At 46.8% G+C, this 20,477-nt stretch overlaps 2 protein-coding genes across 2 annotated transcripts in view; one reads left to right on the forward strand and one right to left on the reverse strand.

The window, feature by feature from the left end:
• LOC133354554 (glutamine--fructose-6-phosphate aminotransferase [isomerizing] 2-like) overlaps positions 1–12,618 on the forward strand; it is a 41,040-nt gene extending 28,422 nt beyond the window's left edge. The window contains exons 15-20 of the mRNA XM_061571477.1: positions 367–524; positions 1,274–1,388; positions 2,099–2,226; positions 2,953–3,120; positions 3,851–4,012; positions 9,239–12,618. Of these exons, the coding sequence (XP_061427461.1) occupies positions 367–524; positions 1,274–1,388; positions 2,099–2,226; positions 2,953–3,120; positions 3,851–4,012; positions 9,239–9,283 (776 nt within the window). The 3' untranslated portion in view covers positions 9,284–12,618. The remainder of the gene's footprint in view (positions 1–366; positions 525–1,273; positions 1,389–2,098; positions 2,227–2,952; positions 3,121–3,850; positions 4,013–9,238) is intronic.
• Positions 12,619–14,935: 2,317 nt separating this feature from the next.
• The window catches only part of LOC133354322 (anthrax toxin receptor 1-like), a 93,075-nt gene continuing 87,533 nt past the window's right edge, over positions 14,936–20,477 (reverse strand). The window contains exon 18 of the mRNA XM_061571065.1: positions 14,936–20,197. Coding sequence (XP_061427049.1) covers positions 19,811–20,197 — 387 coding nt within the window. The 3' untranslated portion in view covers positions 14,936–19,810. The remainder of the gene's footprint in view (positions 20,198–20,477) is intronic.

Here is a 20,477-nt window from a genome sequence, read left to right on the forward strand (position 1 = left end):
AGGCAGCAGCCAGGCGGCGAGAGCCGGGCACCAACAATTGCCCAAGCTCTGCAGTTCTTTTAATAGATGAAAGTGTTGTCGGCCAATGAATGACTGCTGACGTGTGGGATGAGATCGTAGCACTCTATGCCATTCTCCTGGCGAGCCAGGTTATGGCTCCTCCTCGACGCCCACGGGGAACGGGGAGTTTCCCAACGTGTGTGCGGTGATCCACCAACCTTCGCCTCCACGGTGCTGTAGTAGTAGGTTTTTACCCTTTTAAACTGGTACAAAACTGACACCTTTACGGTGCTGGTTTACAGGCGTGCGTAGCCACCGCCGCCCGGCTAACGACGACGGCGATTTTTCTTTCCCGTCGCGGTGCAGGCGAGACGGCGGACACGCTGATGGCGCTGCGCTACTGCAAGGAACGCGGGGCGCTGACGGTGGGCATCACCAACACGGTGGGCAGCTCCATCTGCCGCGAGACCGACTGCGGCGTCCACGTGAACGCGGGGCCCGAGATCGGCGTCGCCAGCACCAAGGTGCCTCGCCCTGCCCGACCCCCACCCACCCTGACCTTGCCCCCCCGCCCCTCCTCCCCTGCTACCCCCCCCCCCCCCGCCTGTGTTCTCGCCCGGCAAACATTGGGAGACCTAAGAAGGGGTCGTATTTTTAGAGGGGGGCGAGAGATGACCGAAGAGAGTAAATCGAGAGATGGTGAGGCAAGGGAAATGGGGACAAAACTAGAGACGTGGCGTCGTGAGAGGAGAGGTGTAAACAGAGGAGACATGGTGAAGTGGGAGAGGTTAATTACCATTTTATTTAAATTATCTTGTTTTAGTGATCAGGATTTGGTTCCGAGTGGATATTGGATGCACCCCTATCTTGTCATGAATCGCGGTGGGGGGGGGGGGGCCGCGGGGGGTGTGGTGCACCCTTGAGCTTTTTGGTACTCTAATAATTAACAATAGTGATAATTATTTACATTTGTAACGGCCGTTGAATCTGTATATCCCAATGCACCCATTTATGGAGTGCATAAAAAAAACAGAACTAATTTTAAAAAACACCCAGGGTGAACGGCCTGAGCTATGGGGGGTAAAGGTCAGTTTAAAGCGGTGAGTTTTTTCAAGAAAGACTCGCTCTCGTTATGCCTCGCACCACCACCACCACCACCTCTCCGTCAAGCTCTTGAGTGTAGGGAGCCACGTTGCCTTTCATGAACTCTGCCCCGCCTTGACCAAGCAACGTTCTCCCCGTTCCCCCCCCCCCCCCACCGCGGTCCCGGCAGGCGTACACCAGCCAGTTCGTGGCACTCGTGATGTTCGGCCTCATGATGAGCGAGGACCGCATCTCACTCCAGGAGCGCCGCAGGGAGATCATCAGCGCCATGCACGCGCTGCCAGGTGCGTCGTCGCAATCGCCTGCCCGCCACCGCGCCCTCCCTGCGGTCAGGGCCACCAGCAGGGCAGAGGCCACCACCACCACAAACGGCCCACGCCCATAGACGAGAGGACGGGGGTGGTAAACCAGTGGCTCTTAAGTCTAAAACTAAGCTAAACTGTTTTTTTATTTTACCAGGTAAGGCGCACTGAGCTATGTAGCTCTTTTTCGTAGCGACCACAAATGATAGCTCAACGAAGTGGCTTATCACGTGGATATTTATAGCAGCCGATATAATCTAAATGCATGTTGATTCTAAAATTTCGAGGGAAAAACCAGCGGAACCCAGAGAAAAAGCCACGTGACCACGGGGAGAACATGCAAACTCCAAATATACAGGTGTCACAATCGAAATCGAACCCACAACCCCCTTGTATACCAGTCGAGGTAGTTAACATCTCGCCACCGTGGCGCCCCGTGACTTCATTTCACGCACGGCCTACCACTTCGCAACGTCCTGCAAATGATGTTTACCCGTCGCTGCCACCGACCGTCTCGACCACCGGCCATCATCCATTCCAACAACAACTTACGTCTGTATTGTCCCCATACAGCGACAGAGCATCTCATTCACTCAAATAGGCCCTCCGACACGATGACAGACCCCTCTCTCTGTCGATGACGCTGCTGACGCTGCTGCCCGTGTGTGTGTGCGCGCGTGTCGTGGACACAGACCTGATCCGAGAGGTGCTGAGTCTCGACGAGAAGATGCTGGAGTTGTCTCAGGAGCTGTACCAGGAGCGCTCGCTGCTGGTCATGGGCCGTGGATACCACTACTCCACCTGCATGGAAGGAGCACTGGTAAAAGCAATGTTCGTTGTAGTAACACCAAATCCTGGTGAATGGCACTACGACCAAATCCTCAAATCACGGAGATAATGTGCCCGATCTCGCAATATCCCAGCTCAGCAGGCCTGAGCCTGGATCGTGCTTGGATGTTACCGGCTGCTGCAGGTGCAGATTGCGGGCAGCAGAGGGCAGTACGGGACCCCCCCTGGAGAATAGTCTTGAGACCCAGCAGGCTATCCTGGGTTAAATCTATGTTCTCAGTGTTTTTCCACCTCAGTAATTTAACTAAATCAGACTCTCACCGGGGATTCAAACTTGCACCCTTAGTTTGCGGCCTTAACCACAGCGTCACCAATTTGGATGGTGTTCGTCTGTGACCGTGGGGCCGTGGTGGCAAGATGTTCACTGCCTCACCTGGTATACAGGAGGTCGTCGGTTCGATGTCGACCCTGATGCCTGTATATTTGGAGTTTGCATGTTCTCCCCGTGGTCGCGTGGATTTGTCTCTGGGCTTATAGTATTTGACTGCTATGAATATACACCATAAGCTGCTTCGTCGAGCTATCATTTGCGATAGCCAGGTGAAAAAAGAGCTATGCTGCTTAGCGGGGCCTTACCTGGCAAAATAAAAAATAGCCTAGTTTATGTTGAACTTCTTTCGCGCCGCGCTTAGCCGACCGTGATAATCGGATGTGCCGCTGTACGTCCATGACACAACCCATGGTCGAATTGTTGCAGAAAATCAAGGAGATCACGTACATGCACTCGGAGGGCATCCTGGCGGGGGAGCTGAAGCACGGGCCCCTGGCGCTCATTGACAAGAACATGCCGGTCATCATGATCGCCATGAAGGACCCCACCTACATCAAGTGCCAGAATGCCCTGCAACAGGTGGTGGCCAGACAGGTGAGAGAGAGAGAGTCATCACACGCGCGTGTACTTGCGTCACGAGCGGCACCGCTGAAGCTGTGGCGGATGAGGCCTGATGGGCTCGTTTATATTTCGGTGAATCGAGCGAGGCTGTCATACACGCTTTGCGATTCGGGACGATGGGGGACAAACTCCAAACTGGAGCAGCGTGAGGGATCACGCAGAAAGAGAACTATCGCGACCGACTCCATGGGGGTTGGACAAGGTGCGGATGAGACGGAGCGGTCAGTGTGCGAGAAAGAGATGGCGATTTCGTCTACTTGCTGCACTGCCCTCTCCTGGCAAGGCAGGGTAGGCACCTTGACGCCCACGGGAAGCGGGAAGGGAGTTTCTCCGACACTTGTGCGTGATCCTTCAACCCTCACCTCCTCAGGGCTGGAATGCAGGCCATGTGCATAGCCACCACCGCCCGGTATCAATACTTGTTGTATTTGTGTTGAACTTCTCTCGCACCGTACGTAGCCAACCGCGCTAATTGGAGGTGCGGGGGAAGGACGCCAAACTAAACACAAAAAGCAGTTACAGAGAAATGAGTTTTCAAATCAGATTTAAAAGGTCATAGCTTCAGTGGCTTTGTAATTGCGGAAGTGAGAGCGTTCCAGACGGCCGCAGAAGCGCGTTCGATGGCCTAGCCAATTAGCAATGTACGAACGATTCGGAAAAAGCGGTGGTGACAACGAATGGCTCTTGTGCCGTGACCTCACAGGGCCGCCCCATCCTGCTGTGCGACAAGGGCGACGAGGAGATCGCCAAGCAGGCTTACCGCGTGGTGGGGCTCCCACACACGGTCGACTGCCTGCAGGGCATCCTCACCATCATCCCCCTGCAGCTGCTCTCCTTGCACCTCGCCAACCTGCGCGGATTCGACGTGAGTTGACATCCCTTCGGTCGTTCGTGTTTGCTTTCGTGCCGTCTGCTTGCTGCGATCGCCCCCGAAGGATGGGTCGGCTTCCTTCGATTAAACGCACGGCCTGCGTTGTCAAGCCGCTGCTGAGCGAGGGCCTCCACCCAGGCCGTACGGACTGGTAATTGCAACTAGCATCATCAGGCATGGCGTATGACACGCATTTTAATTGCGCTATCTGACCCAAACAAATCTATTATGAATCGTAACATCGGTCGCGGTGTTAAATTTGGCCTCCCCCCCACGATGTTTCGGTCTTGGTGGGCCTTTTTAACCATACTTCACCACGATGGTCAGTGCGGGTTTGTGAAGGCGTTGGGTGTGTCTGTGAAGGAGGGGGGGGGAGGTGCAGTAGATTTGGCTGCATTGTCATCGCCTGTTCACAACGCCCATGACACCTGTTCTATGCACGGTGGTGGTCGCCGATCCAAAATTAGCTTCTGAATTCTGATGGGATCAGGGACATTGCGGATGATTGACATCATCATCAGCATGACATCATCATCTCTCGTATTACTCGATATATTTCAGGATTTTTGTTCGTCCACCCACCATTGTGCTTCTAAGAATCCTTGTAATACCAGGGGTATTACAAGGTAATACCAGGGGTATTACAAGGATGGGCAATGTACCAAGACTCATGAAATAAAATAGCATTAGCGTTGCGTAATCAAAACATTAATTCACTAAAGTGGCATAATTATCTGCATGTGACAGCTGATAAATGTGGCCATGTTATTTATAGCAGTTGCATTTATTTTAATTAACATGTCTTTAAGTGGCATGCCAGTGCCGAGATAGAGCTAATTGCATCTCATGGGGATGGTGCAAGAATTTTTGGCATTTCTAGCCTGCAGAGTGATCAAATGCATTTCAGCACCATTCAAGAACGTGCAGGAAGGATTGGCTTTCTCAGTTCTAAATGGGGTCTAATTACATGCTGTGTTGTGACGCATACTTGACAGAGCAAACTTACCACTCTTGGCGACTAATTCATGCTATACCGGTCTATTTAAAATTTAAACTACTTATCTTCTGATACAAGAGTATCAGAATAGTAACACTTTGCATAAAAGCTACTTTCAAACTGCTGGTAATGCCAACAGCTTTCGGTCAGAATGGCAATAACCAAATGTTAATTCCTCTCGGATATTGCCTTTTAGCATCATCATCATAGTCGTCGCTGCTTTGGTGATAGCTACCATTATAAATGTGTGTCTGTACGCACACTTTAATGTTATCACTGGGTGGCATTCCTGACTTCCCTGAGCCAGCTGCTTTAGAGTTTAAGAAGGGTAGTGTCAACAATAGGCAGTGCAAGCCCGTCGGAATTGTGTAACAAGTGGAAGGGACTAAGTCGGTCGACCCATGGAAAACCCGGGTCTGTCCCGTGACCTTCTGCCAGCGGGCGTTCGACTTCACGTGGCCTTAACGCAGTGCACGTAGTCTGGTACAAGCGCCGTGGTGACGTCACCGCCACTGAGTGGCGAATGGCGTCGTCGGGGTTATTAAATAATTGTATTTTTTAAAACGGCGAGGAAAAATTAGGCAGCCATAGATGCCTTCGACCTCTGGTCGCCATTACCTCGGTTTTAAATTACCTTCTCGCATTGTCATGGCTTCTTAAACCTCTTAAAGCCCTTTAAACCTCCAAAAGCTCTTTGAGTGGACTGCAGTTGCTGTCCGTTCCGTGCCACGAGGTGGCAGTACAGCACGGTGTCTTACCAACCCTGACACTGGCGTTCACAGTTACAGGACCAACGAGGCATTTTGAAGGTCAAGCTTTATACCGTAACTAGCTTTACTACCCGGCTTCGCCCGGGACTTGGATTCTTGTGTTGGATTAATACACGGCCCGACACGGAGGGTTGGGGGGGGGGGTGCGTGACGTCAGCAGGCACACTGCTTGACGCTGCCGCATGCGGGTGACATCACAGATGTGACGTCACCGCTCACTTGCCGTGCAAAACATTACATGCATTCATCTTCTTGGTTCTTTCGGTAAAGTCACGTAGAAGGGAAGTAATAAAATAATAAAAATAAAACACAATATTTCTACGTGACTTTACCGAAAGAACCAAGAAGATGAATCCCTGCAGTCACGAAAGCTTTAAATCGAAAAATTACATGCATTATTGCGCCTTAGGATAGCTTACTAAAAAAAAGAGACCTCGATGCTGGTAAAACCAGGACAGGTGGCAACCCTATTCAGAACTCACCCCACTTTTACGTGGAATTGACGGGCTGATGCCTACCGATAGCAAGAGTGATTTGTTTTATATAAGTGTGCCATCTGACATCTGACATATACATAAAAAAAAACGCTGTGACATAACACACAAGTAGTAAATGGTGTCACAGCCAAGTTTTCGAGTTTGGCGTGTTGGAAAGAAATCTGATTAACCTGGCGAAAAACCCACCCACCCAAAAGCTCTGCACATTTGTGTTCAAGAATCCATTTCTGCACTGCCACGTCCTGGCCAAACTCTACTGACACCTGCTATTCCCAGACCGTCTCCCGTTCAAGTACTAAGCAGGCTTTAAAATCCCTGCTTAGCTTCCAAGATTGGAGGGAGAGAGCTGAGGGGCACTCGACCGGGGTCACACAAACATTGACATACTTGCAGCTGTGATGCATAGGAGGTGACATGCGGATGGGGGAGGAAATGGGATATGCCCCCTGTGCTGCAGGCGTCTCAGCCCAATTCAACAGTCACCGGTTTGTTTACTTGCAACAGATTCTTGAAATATCAGGATGCCAAACATAGTGGTGGGATGTGTGTCATTGTGTGTATTATATCATGGGGGAGCGGAAGTGTAGCGGTTAGCGCGCTGCGCTACGAAACTGGAGACCCGGATTCGATTCCCGCTCACGGTCAACACCAGTGACGATGATCTGAACCGGTCCTGGGCCTCCCCTATGTCGACTCAGCCTGAAATGAGTACCTGGTGCGGTGTGTAAAACATTGTCACTGGGGAGACAAAGGCGGTCGGGCGTGGTGCTGGCCACCCACCCCCTCGTGTACCGTTCTGGCCTTCATAGGTGCTCGCTAACAGCACTTGCCCCTACAGTCTGTTAAGGTTATACGGGGGATCTTTATCTTTTTTATATAATGGGGAGCGGTAGTGTAGCGGTTAGCGCGCTGCGCTACGAACCTGGCGACCTGGGTTCGATTCCCGCTCACGGCCAACACCAGTGACGATTATCTGAACCGGTCCTGGGCTTCCCCTAGGTCGACTCATCCTCAAATGAGCACCTGGTGCGCGATGTGTGAACATAGCCACTGGGGAGACAAAGGTGGCTTGGCATGGTATTGGCTACCGACCCCCCTCGTGTACCGTGTCGGCCTTCATAGGTGCTCGCAAATGGTATTTGCCCAGCAGTCTTGTCAAGGCTATACGGGGGAACTTTGTCTTTGTGTATATGCATGGTGGCACAGTGGTTACCGCACTGCGTTACGGACATAGCGACCTGGCCTTATATTCCCACCCACGGCTCACATCAGTGGCAAAGTAATATCTGAACCAGCCTCAGCCTTAAATGAGTAACCTGGTGCAACAAAAAAAACACGTGTAAGACGTCAGTACTGAGGGAGACAAACGCAGGCGATCCACGGTGCAGCGCTGTTCGTGAATGTGTCGAGAGGTTTTTGTTGTTGGAGTATTATTATTTGTGCATGTGACCCACTGCCAATGTGGTTGTCACGAACCACAATCGTCTCCTACATTTTGACCGGCAGTGCCGATTGCTGGCGACGGGGCATTAAAACTCAGTTGCTTGTTCTTTTTTTTTGCCGTGGTAAAACATTTTTTTTTTTGCCGCGGTCAAAATTATTATTTTTGTCGTTCGACCGTAGGCTACGTTGTGTGCGCACCAGAGGTCGCAAACGGGTTTTGATTCCTTACCCGTACCCGGCCGCACCAGGGTCGCAAATGGGTACCCGTACCCGGCCTGGTACGGGTACCCGTTCCCTACCCATACCCGTACCCTACCCTACCCGAAATGAGTGACAAACGGTTACTCACCAGTGACTCACGGCCTACCCGTACTCGGGCGCACCAGGGTCGCAAACGGCTACCCGTACCCGTACCTGGCCGGGTACGGGTAGCAGGGTATCGGGTAGGGTACGGGTATCGGGTACCCGGTTGCGACCTCTGGTGCGCACGTGCGAGCTCCGCGGTCTAACTTTCGCACAGCCACCTTCTCGCACCCCTTTCTTCTGAACCCCATCCCCTCCCTCCCCCGCTTCAGTCACTGTGCTGCCGTCTATCCTTCAGCGCTGCAGAGGCACAGTCGGTGGTCCTCCTTTTAACGGGGAGCCAATAAATCTGAGCGGGAGATGAGAGAGAGACACCACTGGGAATCCGAGAGGGAAAGCGATGCTTGAGGCAGACTCCCTGATGATGGGGAACTTCCTATCAAACACCAGTGGTCTGCTGCTGCTTGCACTCCTTTCAAGTTCCAGATGCAGCATTTAGTTATTGATTTACTATTTGTTGTTTTTAATTATTTCTTCATCAAAAGAATCAAAAGGCTTGAAGCAGCGTCGCCGTCCTCAAACAAACATTGGCGGGGTGCTTATTTGTCTTGCCACCAAGTCGTGGCATTTCCACATTCTGCAAAAGCCAACCACTGGGTTCAAATATATATATACCACCAATTGACATTCATATCATCAAACCCTAAAGGGCTGAGTCGATCCCTGACTGGAAATGGAAATCGTAACCTTACAATGTGACTCAAGTGCTCACGGTTCACCAATGCAACACGACAATAACGAGGCAATGTCAGTGGTTCTGCACTGTTATCTTTGGAACTATTTCCCAGCGTCACTTGGTGCAACACCACTGCTCAGGAATCGCCGGCTTAGAACGTAAAACATTTTTGCCAGTTCTCCGATTGTGTTTTTGGGTTGTTACCGCGTGCCGATCGGCACGATGACCGTCGTTTCACTCCACGAGCTGGGAGAAGCTCCCACCACGTGGCCACGAAACATCAAACGTCGTGCAAAACCACACGCGGTAGAACCCGAAAACACTACGGAGGGCTATACGTACAACGGCACAAGCGCGAAAAAACCTACACCGTAATATCAGTTGCTGAGAGACATTACCATTGTAGGAACCCTAGCACCGCGTTTAACGTGTAATGTACGCCTGCTCAAACAATGTCTCCCATTCTGCGTGTAGGTGGACTGTCCAAGGAACTTGGCCAAGTCTGTGACCGTGGAATGAAGCATGGGACCCCCTGGAACATCACCGCTCCCTCCCCGTCCAGACATTCGCCGTGGCAAGCATTGAAAGTGCCTCCCCACGTGATTTATTTTGGTGCAGCTTTAAATGGCTTAAAGGCCCTCTCCGGGACGTTTCTGGAGGTTGCATCACGGCATTCGGAGAGTTACCATCTGCTAGGAGGGAGCAAAAAAATTCAGCTTCCATAACTCACCGGGCCACAAAGCCCACGAATGTATTTTGTTTTTACTTTTTTTTTGTTACACTATCCTGTGGTAGAAAAAAATCCTGACTTCGAGAGTGTTCGTGAAATAGATAACATTCATAAATTGTGGAGGTTAATTAGAAACTCAGCATTGTACATCAGGAAGTTATGGAAGGAAATTTTACATCAGAAAAATATTTTTTGTCGAATGACACCAATGCTGAATGGCCAAATCCTGATGGTGAATTAGGGTGACAATCTTGCGTGAATTACAATACACGTAGCTTTCTAATTAGGCAAGTTTTTCTTTACGTTCCAAATGATATGCAACTACAATAGCAGGAGCATCATCTATCGGGTGCAGTGTGTACTGGTCACAAACATTAACAAACCTCTATACGACAAACACATTTTATTGGCCAGTCGACCAAAACGAAGCTTACAAGCATGCTGAAGAATGCTAAATTAAGTTGAGAGTGTATTTGCAATTTTACAGTTTTATTTATTTTATTTAAACTAAATAATGATTTTCCACCGCTTGCTATATCGCTCTAAAAGTCAAAAGTGGACGGGCGGCATGAGATGAAAACTCATCGATGTTGAATTCATCCAACCGCTGTCCATTTACACACCCCGACACCACCCATCGCCAGATGCTCGTGCTTAAAATGCTAATGCCCCCTTCGCTGGGCACGTTCAGTCCTCCTGCATTACAATCGCTTGTTTCTCGTTTTTATAAATTCACAATAGTTGTTTGGGGGGGGGGGGGAATAGGCTATGAAATTGGTATCAATCAACGGATGTAGAGAAACGCGTTCAACCACCGTCAGCGGACAAAGCTTCAGCGTCGACAGCACTGTGGATTGCTTAAGCCGAGCATAAGCTGCACACAACTTTGTAGCCATCAAATTGGACAAGTCTCTTGGTTTTTTGTATCTTGCCCCCCCCCACCACCCATTCTGCTTTTAAATATGCATACGCGAATGCTTGAGCCAACAGGACAAGTTGCTCGATTGCAAAGAGCACAACAGATGTTGGGGTCACCCAGACACACGTCCACAATGACCCTAATCTATTCAAAGCTTCTGCAGTGCCTTTCCTATGGATGCGTTTTAAAGGCCACAAAGGGGACTTGTGCCTGAAGGAGGTGGGTAGGCGTGGAGTCATTTCATCCGTTGATGCATTATTCAGATCTCTTGAAATGTATTTACCATTCCATTGAGCCAAACTTTATAGAACAATGGGCGGGGGGAGGGGGGGAGAGAAAATTTATAGGAATTGTAGATCTCTTTTTAACTCAACAGTGTGTTTGTGCAGGCCAATTGTCGATGGGGTTAACCTGCAAAATTAGTGGGATTTAGATTATGCGATACGGTGGTACACTTTTAATTTCCCCGTCGTTGTGAACAACTTTATTCCGACCTCAGTAATTCAACCATCCGAAGCTCCATCGAGATTCATTGTCATTTGTAGGGGGGAACTTTTGTGAGAATAGGTATGTTGGGAAAGTATTTTTTACATATATCTTTAGTCCTGTATAAAATTAAAACATTTGGGCTTTGGCTTGACATCAGTGTACAATACCCTGACCTTGTAAATAATAAAGGTGATATGAATTCTGACGTCAAAGGCTCTCCTCGCTGAAATGAGAAATGTGGTGGTCATCCGTTGGCAATCTAGAGGCGGTGGTGGAATTTCCACTTTCTTGTGGCAGGGGATGTTTCGCCATATGACAACCGCCGTCAACTTTGCAAAAATTGGGATCGTATCAACCGCAGAAGTACGACGGGCCGAGTTCGTCACTACGGCTGGGATTTGAACTCCCATCCTTCTCATTCAAGAGTCGAGGGCTCTAATCGCAGCGCAACCTGGCCGGATGAATTGCAATAGTCGAGGTTTCACCATGAAAAGCTTTCTAATGAAGTTTTGTCAATTGATTTTTTTTTAGATTTGCCTTGAGAGAATAACCTGATACAAATGTTGTCCAACCAAGCACTTTTTAAAGTCCTCTTGTTATTTTACAGATGTTGATCCTTGCATTGTGATGTATTTTTTTTAAATTAGAGAACCATATTGTAGGATTTAACTCAAAATATTTAATGCAATTAATATACATTAATTTTGCATGTTACTTATAACGTTGTAAATTTGTAAAAGTTAGTATTAAAGTAACAATTATGTTAACCTTTATATTGTCATTGTTTCTTGACCCAGGATGGAATTATTAAAAGCCTGAAAGTGCCTTAGTTGAACAAATAATTTGGTTATCCATCCCTTTGTGAATATTACAAGATCCACTTTTGTAAGAAAAACAAAGTGACATTTGCTTTAAATGGGTGGCGGCGGTGTTGTTTTGTTAATACTTTATGCTTGGGACCAAATTGAATTTACATTTGAGTGCAATACAAATTTAAAGTGCAAACGTTTCTGCACGCTAAGAGCTGGAAATATCCGTTTTTTTTTGTTCGAAGAAATGTGAATATTGTTATTACATACGCTGCAATCATAACAAGTACAGGAATAAAAAGACTCAATCCACGCTTCTCTTCTTGTCCGTAGATCCTTACCATTTGTTTTTTGCCCACGGTCGGCGAAAATCCAAACTCCGAGCAATTTTTTTAAGGAGTTGTTACATCGATAAAAACTGTTCCCCCACACGCGATTCAAATGCGTGAAAAATGTGAAATTTAAGAGTTTTTCATTTAAGAGTTTTTCGTTTAAGCGGCCGAAAAGGAAAAAAAAATGTACTGCTATTCTCCACAACTTTCTGGGAGTTTATTTTGTGGTGGAGGTGTTTTTTTTTTAATGACGGTGTATCGCAGATGAGATGATCCGCAAATAGCATCCCCCCAAACAGACGCGGATTACGGGAGTTGTACTGCATATCTGCCAATAGCAAGGGGAGCTTTGTGATTTCATGTTTAAAATTAACACCACACAATCACCGTTATCAATCCTTTAATACTGGCCTTAAACGTATGAACATCTATGTTGCCAAGTCCAATTGATTTCCAGCTTTGATGGGTTTGGTGTTTTTTTATTACTTTTTATGTTCTTTATATTTGTAATATTTAAATGTAGACATTTTTGTCTCGTACAATTGTTCAATAAAGCATTTTTTTGAGACTGGAAATCATGTGTTGTCGCGTCGTAAAGAAGGTGCCAGCTGATTGAAAAGTTTGACCTATTCAGCATCGGCTGGATGACAGTGCGTACGAGGTGGCATCTCATCGCTCCTCGTCAGGGCACGTCCTCTCGCACAATCCCGCCCGCTTAAAGTGCCACTCCATCAATATTCGAACAAAAAAACATGACTGTACATCATGGTTTAACAAGCTATATTTGAGGGAGATAAAAGGTGCAACAAAAACACTCAGATGTATATTGAACTTATTTCGCATCGTATGTAGCCATGCGTGCAAATCGGAAGGGCAACACTCACAAAAAGCAGTTGTAAAGAAATTAGTTTTCAATCTAGGTGATTTAAAAGTGCACAGCTGCAGTAGATTCCTAATATCGGAAGAGCGTTCCAGACGGCCTCAGAAGTGCATTCGGAAGCGTGCCATGCAGTGACCGTCTTTGTTCGATGGCTAGCCAAAAGCCACTGCTACGAGGATGACCGAGATCTCTTGATGGTTTATGATCCTTGACGAGATCAACGAGGTGTGTTGTGGGTAATTTGTGACAAGCACTTTGTGTGTCATGAGTGTGTGACGATATATATATGATTTAAAATCGTTCACTTTATTTCTGTAAAGAAAAGCTACATTAAAACATTTCAATTGAATGTTTCCTTTAGATTTTTATAAAGACCCACGGAACTAATGTGCAAAATTCATTACAATAAAATATATATATTGAACGGGTTTTTATTGGGTATGGAAAAAAAAATATTGGCCAAAATCTGCTTGCATTCCTACATAGCTTTCTTTAAATTAATAATGCAAATAATGAACGTGATAGTCTTCTAATATATATAAAAAAAATTAAGGTTTATATTTTGGGCAGGAAGTTTTACGGGGAAAAATATTGTTGTTTTTTGTGTGTGTGGGGGGGGGGGTGCGTAATTCGTTTATAAGTTGTCTTCATACTTTTAAAAAGAAAACTCAAATAATGAATACACACTTGCAAATTGTAAGCTGTAAGGAAGTAAAACAATTGGCATGATTTCTCGTCGAGAATTATTTTAACTTTCAAATGCACGCTTGATCAATGCACAAGCAGTGTCACATTTTAGCATGTATATTTTTTTTGTTCAGATATATCCATAATTTTTATGGAAACAAATCACTATGTATGTTAAAGTGTTGAAGCTTAAATTAAACTACGGAAATATGTTGGCATGATCTTTTGTGGAAAAGACAAGACTCGCTAAATTATGGCTGGAATGTGGTCGTATTTAACTTATAGTTTTTTGCTTAAAATAAATAATAAATACGTTCCATGCTCATGTGTTGGAACATTTTGGTGTTAGCACATATGGAAAATAATGCCAGTTTTAGCTTACATTTGTCATGAAATGTTCTAGGAATGTTTTTTAATAAAAGCCACAATAAATTCACGTCTATAAAAATAAACTAACTTAAAATAAAACTGGCACATTTTAAATCATTTTTTTTACACGGCATACATTCGAGACCCGACAAATAGCACAAAAACAATATTTTGCTTAAACTATGGACACCGACGCATCTCGTTTTAATTTCCAATACCGAACCATCGAATGAAGTTTCCAAACATAGGATGCCCTTCCAAATGGAGGGGGGAAAAAAACTGCAGACACAAGTTGAATATTTTCAAAGATATTTATAATTACATTGAAAATAAATAGCAAATAGCTTCAAGAAGAGGAATAGAGAGGCAGCAGTGTTTTGTCTTTCATAAACCAAAAAGCATTCCAGCACCAAATTCACCAGAGTTATTAAAGTATAACAGCGCTTGACACCACCTGGCACATTGGAAGATGTTGCAGGATTTAAAGAGCTGCAATTACACCGATATAACCACCACAATTGTCCATTTCCTTATCACGATGATTGCTCTTCCCAACAATACACCAACTGTATGTTTTTATAACATGACCCAATACACTAAGTTTATTAATTTTTTAAACCTTTGTTTTGTTGACAACATACTACAAAAAGCTTACCATCTTAATCAGCATTGTTAGACTGCACCGAGCACCACACCACAACCCTAAACAATAACCAAACAGCAGTCATGCACACGTTGCTTACCTACCTACGATATTGTAGATTCATGCCCATGTGGCTGATGTTTAGTATTCATTACTGAGGCTCTGTTATCATTGTGTAGCAGGGTGTCTCTTATCAAGTAGATGGATGACCTAAACAGGCTATTCAACAAAATATACACATAAAGTATTATTGTGTGACTCTGTCTTTAAGATAAAAGGCGTTTTAATAAGTGCAAACCGCAAACTGTTAAAATTTGATACCTCTGCAAATAACTTTATTTTTTGAAACTTACAATTCATTTACAGTATATACTCACAACACAGGGGGATGTACATAATCCGTGCCATATATTTTTTGTTCGAAAAACCACCAAAAACAGTTCCAAGAATTTCCACCACAGTGCACTTCTCTTAAGTAATTAGGGCGCGCCTGCATTTTCTTCTGCACTTGATCTTTACAAACCTGGCTAGGGGCATCCCGCAGCTTGGTAACTCAACATGGTTCTATTTGCCATGGCCTGGACGCATGCCACCGCTTGTCCAAAATTTTGGAACGAGCCACCCGAAATGAAAATTTCCTCAAGGGGCTAAGAATTTCTCTCCCTGGACGAAGACGCACACACGTGGGGCCGAACGATGAACCAGACGAGACATTACGTTTGTACCTCGCATGCTGGAAATACCACAATACAAGGAGGGGGGGAGGGGTTGTTTGTGTTTTTCTTCTCATAATATTCAGGATTTTACAGAGACATACAAAACACACATTTATAGGTGCCACACCAAGTTGTAACTTGAATATAATGTTATTCATATATTCATTTTTATCATTGATGTATCCACCAAGTATAAGGGCTAAAATACCAGATGGGTCGTTGAAGACCAATACAGGTTCTGTGTAAAACAATAAAGTAATATTTTTTTGATAGCTACAAGATGAAAATGTTGCTCAACAACACAGATTGGAACTTTTTTTGTTAAAATACATTTCATTCATACCACTTTGTTGAATCTTCCAAACAATTACACACTTCAAAACCGAGGTTATACTTTCGATACTGAATTTCAAGTACAATGTATATATGTAGTGTTTTGTTTTTACTTTAGAACCCAGTTCGTCCTGAAAAACAATAGCTGTGCCATGTAAAGAAAATTATGGCGGGGGGCTTGCGAGTTTAAAAGTTTTAAATTTGCCTGCGCCATTATTGGCTGAGCAAACGAGCCTTGTGAAATGATCGAAAACGAAGACTTAATAATCACTGGGAAAATGAAAAGCAATGCAAGATCACCAGCCGTGTGAGTTTTAAAAATAAATGTGTTGCCGCTCGGACGAGGAGAGCGTTTGGATCCTCTGCAGAGCCCCAAGGGGGGCTTTCGTCGATTCGAGCGGACACGGGGGTGGCGAGCTTCGAAGCTCTAAATAAAGTACAAAGGTAACGATCCCTCTCTGCGGCCGCACCAAAGCGGCCGAGACATCTACACGTCGCTAAATCCATAGTCATGGAGATTAGGAGCCCATCAATGTCAAATGCGAGGCCATTAGGTGTAATTGTGGCAATTAAGTAATAAATCAAGGGTGCCTTTCTCCCCCCGCCTCCAATGCTTTAGAAAAAAAAAACTAAATAAGAAGCAGCTCACGCCACACAGAACAGTTTGTGTGACAAGGCCAACAAAAGGCTGTTGGGCTCTGCCAAGAGGCCTGGCCGAGGTGATCGGGTCAGTGGATACGTGTTCTGAATGGATAGTGGCACGGTCTGCTCCTTAATCCTGCCCAGCTTGCGAGAGAGTGGGGGGTGGGAGGCCCACTTCGCAGCCATCACCGGGGTCCACAGAGAAATCTGCATAAGCACCAAAAATCCCTTTCGCTGAAGCGCACATTGCCCGCTCGGGAGATGCGTCGACTGTACGTGGAGCGCACGCAACGCTTACGCACCGTCACATTTCGTGCGAAAACGAACGCAGCATTCGCGCTGAACGGGCGAGTGGTGCTTCCGCAGATTTCTAACGCCCCCCCCCCCCATCTCGGCCCTGTATCACGCTGAGAAGAAAAGCTGTTGAGGACGGTCAAAACAGCACTGGGCCGAGAGCGAGCAGATGGTTAAACAGTTGGCAATGCGTTCTCAGGAGCGGGCGCAAATCGGATTATTCCAAGCAGTTTAGCACTTTGTCTGACCTCCCCTCTGCGATCAGCTATGGACATTGGTAATACTGTGCACATCTATGCATAGGCTTAGAAATGCGAGCAATATAAAAGCCATCCGAGAAAGGCGCGAGTGGTAAGGGAGTGAATGTAGAGGCATTCATTGCCGAGCCGATACGGCATTGTCGTGCCACGGCGAATCTAAAGGCATTTCTAAAGCACGTTTGTGGTTCATTGAGGCCATGTGAAGCACATCAATGTGATCAAGGCCTCAACTGCGCTGGAGTGTAGATGTTATACTTAATATAGCCACAAAGCCCCTCCTTGAGACTAATTTTACTTTTCCAAAGCAAAGCTTTACTAATATTTAAATGCGCTACCTGAGCTTACGTTAAGACAGCCGCTTACGAAAAATAAAAAAAACTTATAGAAAAGTACCTCCGACTGCAATTAGGAACTGTAAGGCCTTATTATTATTATTTTTGTTTAATAACTGAAAGCCCGAGAAGGTTAACCACGTAAAATGATATTTAAAAAAATCATTTCAGAATATACCATATTGTTCTACAATATGGTGCATCCCGTTACATTGATTATAAAATAAATGTACAAAAAACAACATACTGAAAAGAATGTATGACTATAGCCTGCATCGATCAACTTCTATTACCACTTATGTAATTTCATAATTTAATTGTTGGTCCATTATAATTGCAAAGCCTATTGTGTTTTGTGCCTGAAAGTGCTGCCACACAATTTCCAATTTGGCTCAAGCATTGCATCAAATATTAAAGCCACATTATTTATGGCTTAGTACAACAACAACAACAAAAACACATGCGATTTACAATTTAGTTTTACAAACTGGGAAAAGTGTTGTGAGCGATCAAATATGAAGCCCCGCACAACAGGATGGAGAATGGTTGTGGGCTTATACCGCGCAGCGCACGGCCACGCATGGAGTTTATCTCCCAGGTCCTACAACTCGTGTTCACGTGCAACGTGGCCAGGACTCAAAACTTGAAGTTACGGGGGGGGGGGGGGGTGGTGGGAATCACTGCTCAGCGAGCACCACTCACAACACTAAACTAAACGATGGTTTAGTTTTATTTCACCAGGTAAGGCCCACTGAGCTATGTAGCTCTCAGAAGCGACCTGGCCACAAATGATAGCTCAACGAAGTGGCTTATCAAGTGGAAATTTATAGCAGGAAAATATTCTACATGCACGTCGAGTAAAAATGTGGAGGGGAAAAACCCGAGGACCGGGAGAAAACTCCACGAGATCACAGGGAGAGAAACAGGCAGACTCCAAAATATACAGGCATCAGGGTCAAGATGAACCCACAACCTCCTGTATACCAGGTGAGGGAGATCACATCTCGCCATTGTGGCGACATGTCACCAGCGGTATGATGCGGCTTTGCAGAGGCATACAAAAAGTAATGTGTTTGCAGCAGGCTATAGTCATGTCCATTTTCTCCCCACATAGAAATTATGGCCAAACAATAAAACAAAAAATGCCTTTACAGCGTTCGTCTCAATGACCTGCAGAGACTAGTCATGTACCCCTCCTTTGTTTGCCAACCACATTCAAAAGCACCACCACCACCACCTATCCCGTGACCACGAGCACCATCATCCGCCTCCCTTTAATGCACTCTGACGCCACTAAAGGCCCAACGGACACACGCGGCGATTTTTACACGGTGGCCCGAAGGTAATGATCACGATAAGCCTTGCATCTTTGCCGAACTTTCAGCCTGCGAATCCCCGACGTCAAGTACGGTTCACCCTGTCCGTTGTTCCGAATAGCTCTTATCGGCTATCAATTACGGCAAGAGCAAAGTGACAAACGCTTGGCATGGTATTTTGGACGGGGTAGGTCGGCAATTACTGAGAAATTACATCTACCTTAACGGACCCATCCCCGACCACTTCTGATGCGGGTGAAATTAAACTAAACAATTTTTTATTTGACCAGGTAAGGCCCACTGAGCTATACTCTTTTTCAGAATCGACCTGGCCACAAAGGATAACTCGACAGAGTGGCCCAATGGCAGCCGAGTTTGAATCAATTTTCCCGGGACGAAAAAGTTTGTTCAAAAGCATTTAACGTTGCGCATAGCCCTGTACAGGGCTTGCACCACTCGATAATTTTTTCCCAAACGTTTGCTATATTTGAATTGTAACTAGATTTGGAAATGACAAAACAGCTCTTTGCAGGACTCTCTTGATGACTGTATGCTCTACTTACTCTGCAGCCCGTTCAGAGCCTGACGCAGAGACGGTGTTCCGATTGAGTCCACACACCGGTTAATGACTGGCAAGTACAGATCCACCAAAACAGGAGAACATTTACCTACACTTTTCACGAGATATGATTTTTTTTGGGATGGACTGTGTATTGACAAATGTTATTATAGTGCTTATCTTCAGTGTCCTTGATGGGCCTGTGCTATTGATGTGTTAGCTTGTGCTGAATTACAGTTGTTATTAGGGCCATTGTTTATCATGCAAACCACAGTGCAGAGAAGGGCACGTTGAGCATCAGACAAAACCTTGGCAACTAACAACAATATGTAAGGTGTATTGGACCATGGGGGAAAGGTAAAAAAAAAAAAATCACAAAAGTGAAAAATCTATTCACCACTTAAAATTTAAAACCCGCGAATCAGTCTGCCAAACCGATGCACATTGCCCGCTCTCCGACGGAGCTTGTTAGGAATTGTGAATATTTCCCACGGATTCAGTGCGGCCAAAAAAACACTCAACATTCCACCTTAAAATGCACAGTAAATCATTGGCATTTGTCTCTCTACCAGTGCACTTTACTTTCGTTGCTACCCTTCCAGCCGATGGGGATCGCTGCCAACTGGAGGAGACGTTCGCCCCTCGCGAGTCGCCAGGAGGCCACCGTACAACACCGTCGAGACGGCACCGACCAGGACCCTCGCTCACCACACCACGAGCGGCCGCCCGCCAACGCTCACGCGCGCTGCTGCGGCAGTGTCGGCTTGGGGGGCGGCCGCGAAGGCGGCGGCGCCCGGGACGACGGCGGCGGCGCCGGAGGAAGCCGCGTCGGGGAGCCGGCGAGCGCCGGCGGCGCCGCCGCCGGACCGGGGGCGGCGCGCGTCGGCACGGGCGGCAGCGGCTGCCGCGGCGGGGGAGGCCCCGGGCTCGCGGGGGCGGCCGCGGGCACCGGCGGGGGTGGCAGAGGCTGCGAGGGCACGGACGGCGGACGCGATGAGCGCACGCTGCCGCAGGTGCTGCCGGTTCCGCTGCTGCTGCGAGCGCTGCCGTTCCGCTGGGGGGCCCGCGCGGGCGGTGGAGCGGAGGTCTCGGATTTGACGCGCGTGAAGTTGATGCATCGGCCCTGCGTTGCACGGCACGGCAAAATGTAAATCGAGCAGAGTTATTCGATGATGATGATGATAGGTCTTCCGTTGTGCCAGTTGTCGTGCCTCTTCCGCTGGGTGTTTCAGAGTCATCGAGTTCATGGGTTTCCCTCCTATTGTCTCTCTTTCCCCCCCGAGTTCTTTAACCTTGCTCGATTCAAGAAATGTAATAACTCTTATGTATTACACCTTTGTTGCTGGCCGTTTGGCATTCAAGGCTTTTGGGCCAGTGGCCAGCAACCGTGATCTGCACTCCAC

Source organism: Lethenteron reissneri, chromosome 47 (genome assembly GCF_015708825.2).
Source record: "Lethenteron reissneri isolate LAM-NWPU_2019-01 chromosome 47, ASM1570882v1, whole genome shotgun sequence".
NCBI lineage: Eukaryota > Metazoa > Chordata > Hyperoartia > Petromyzontiformes > Petromyzontidae > Lethenteron > Lethenteron reissneri.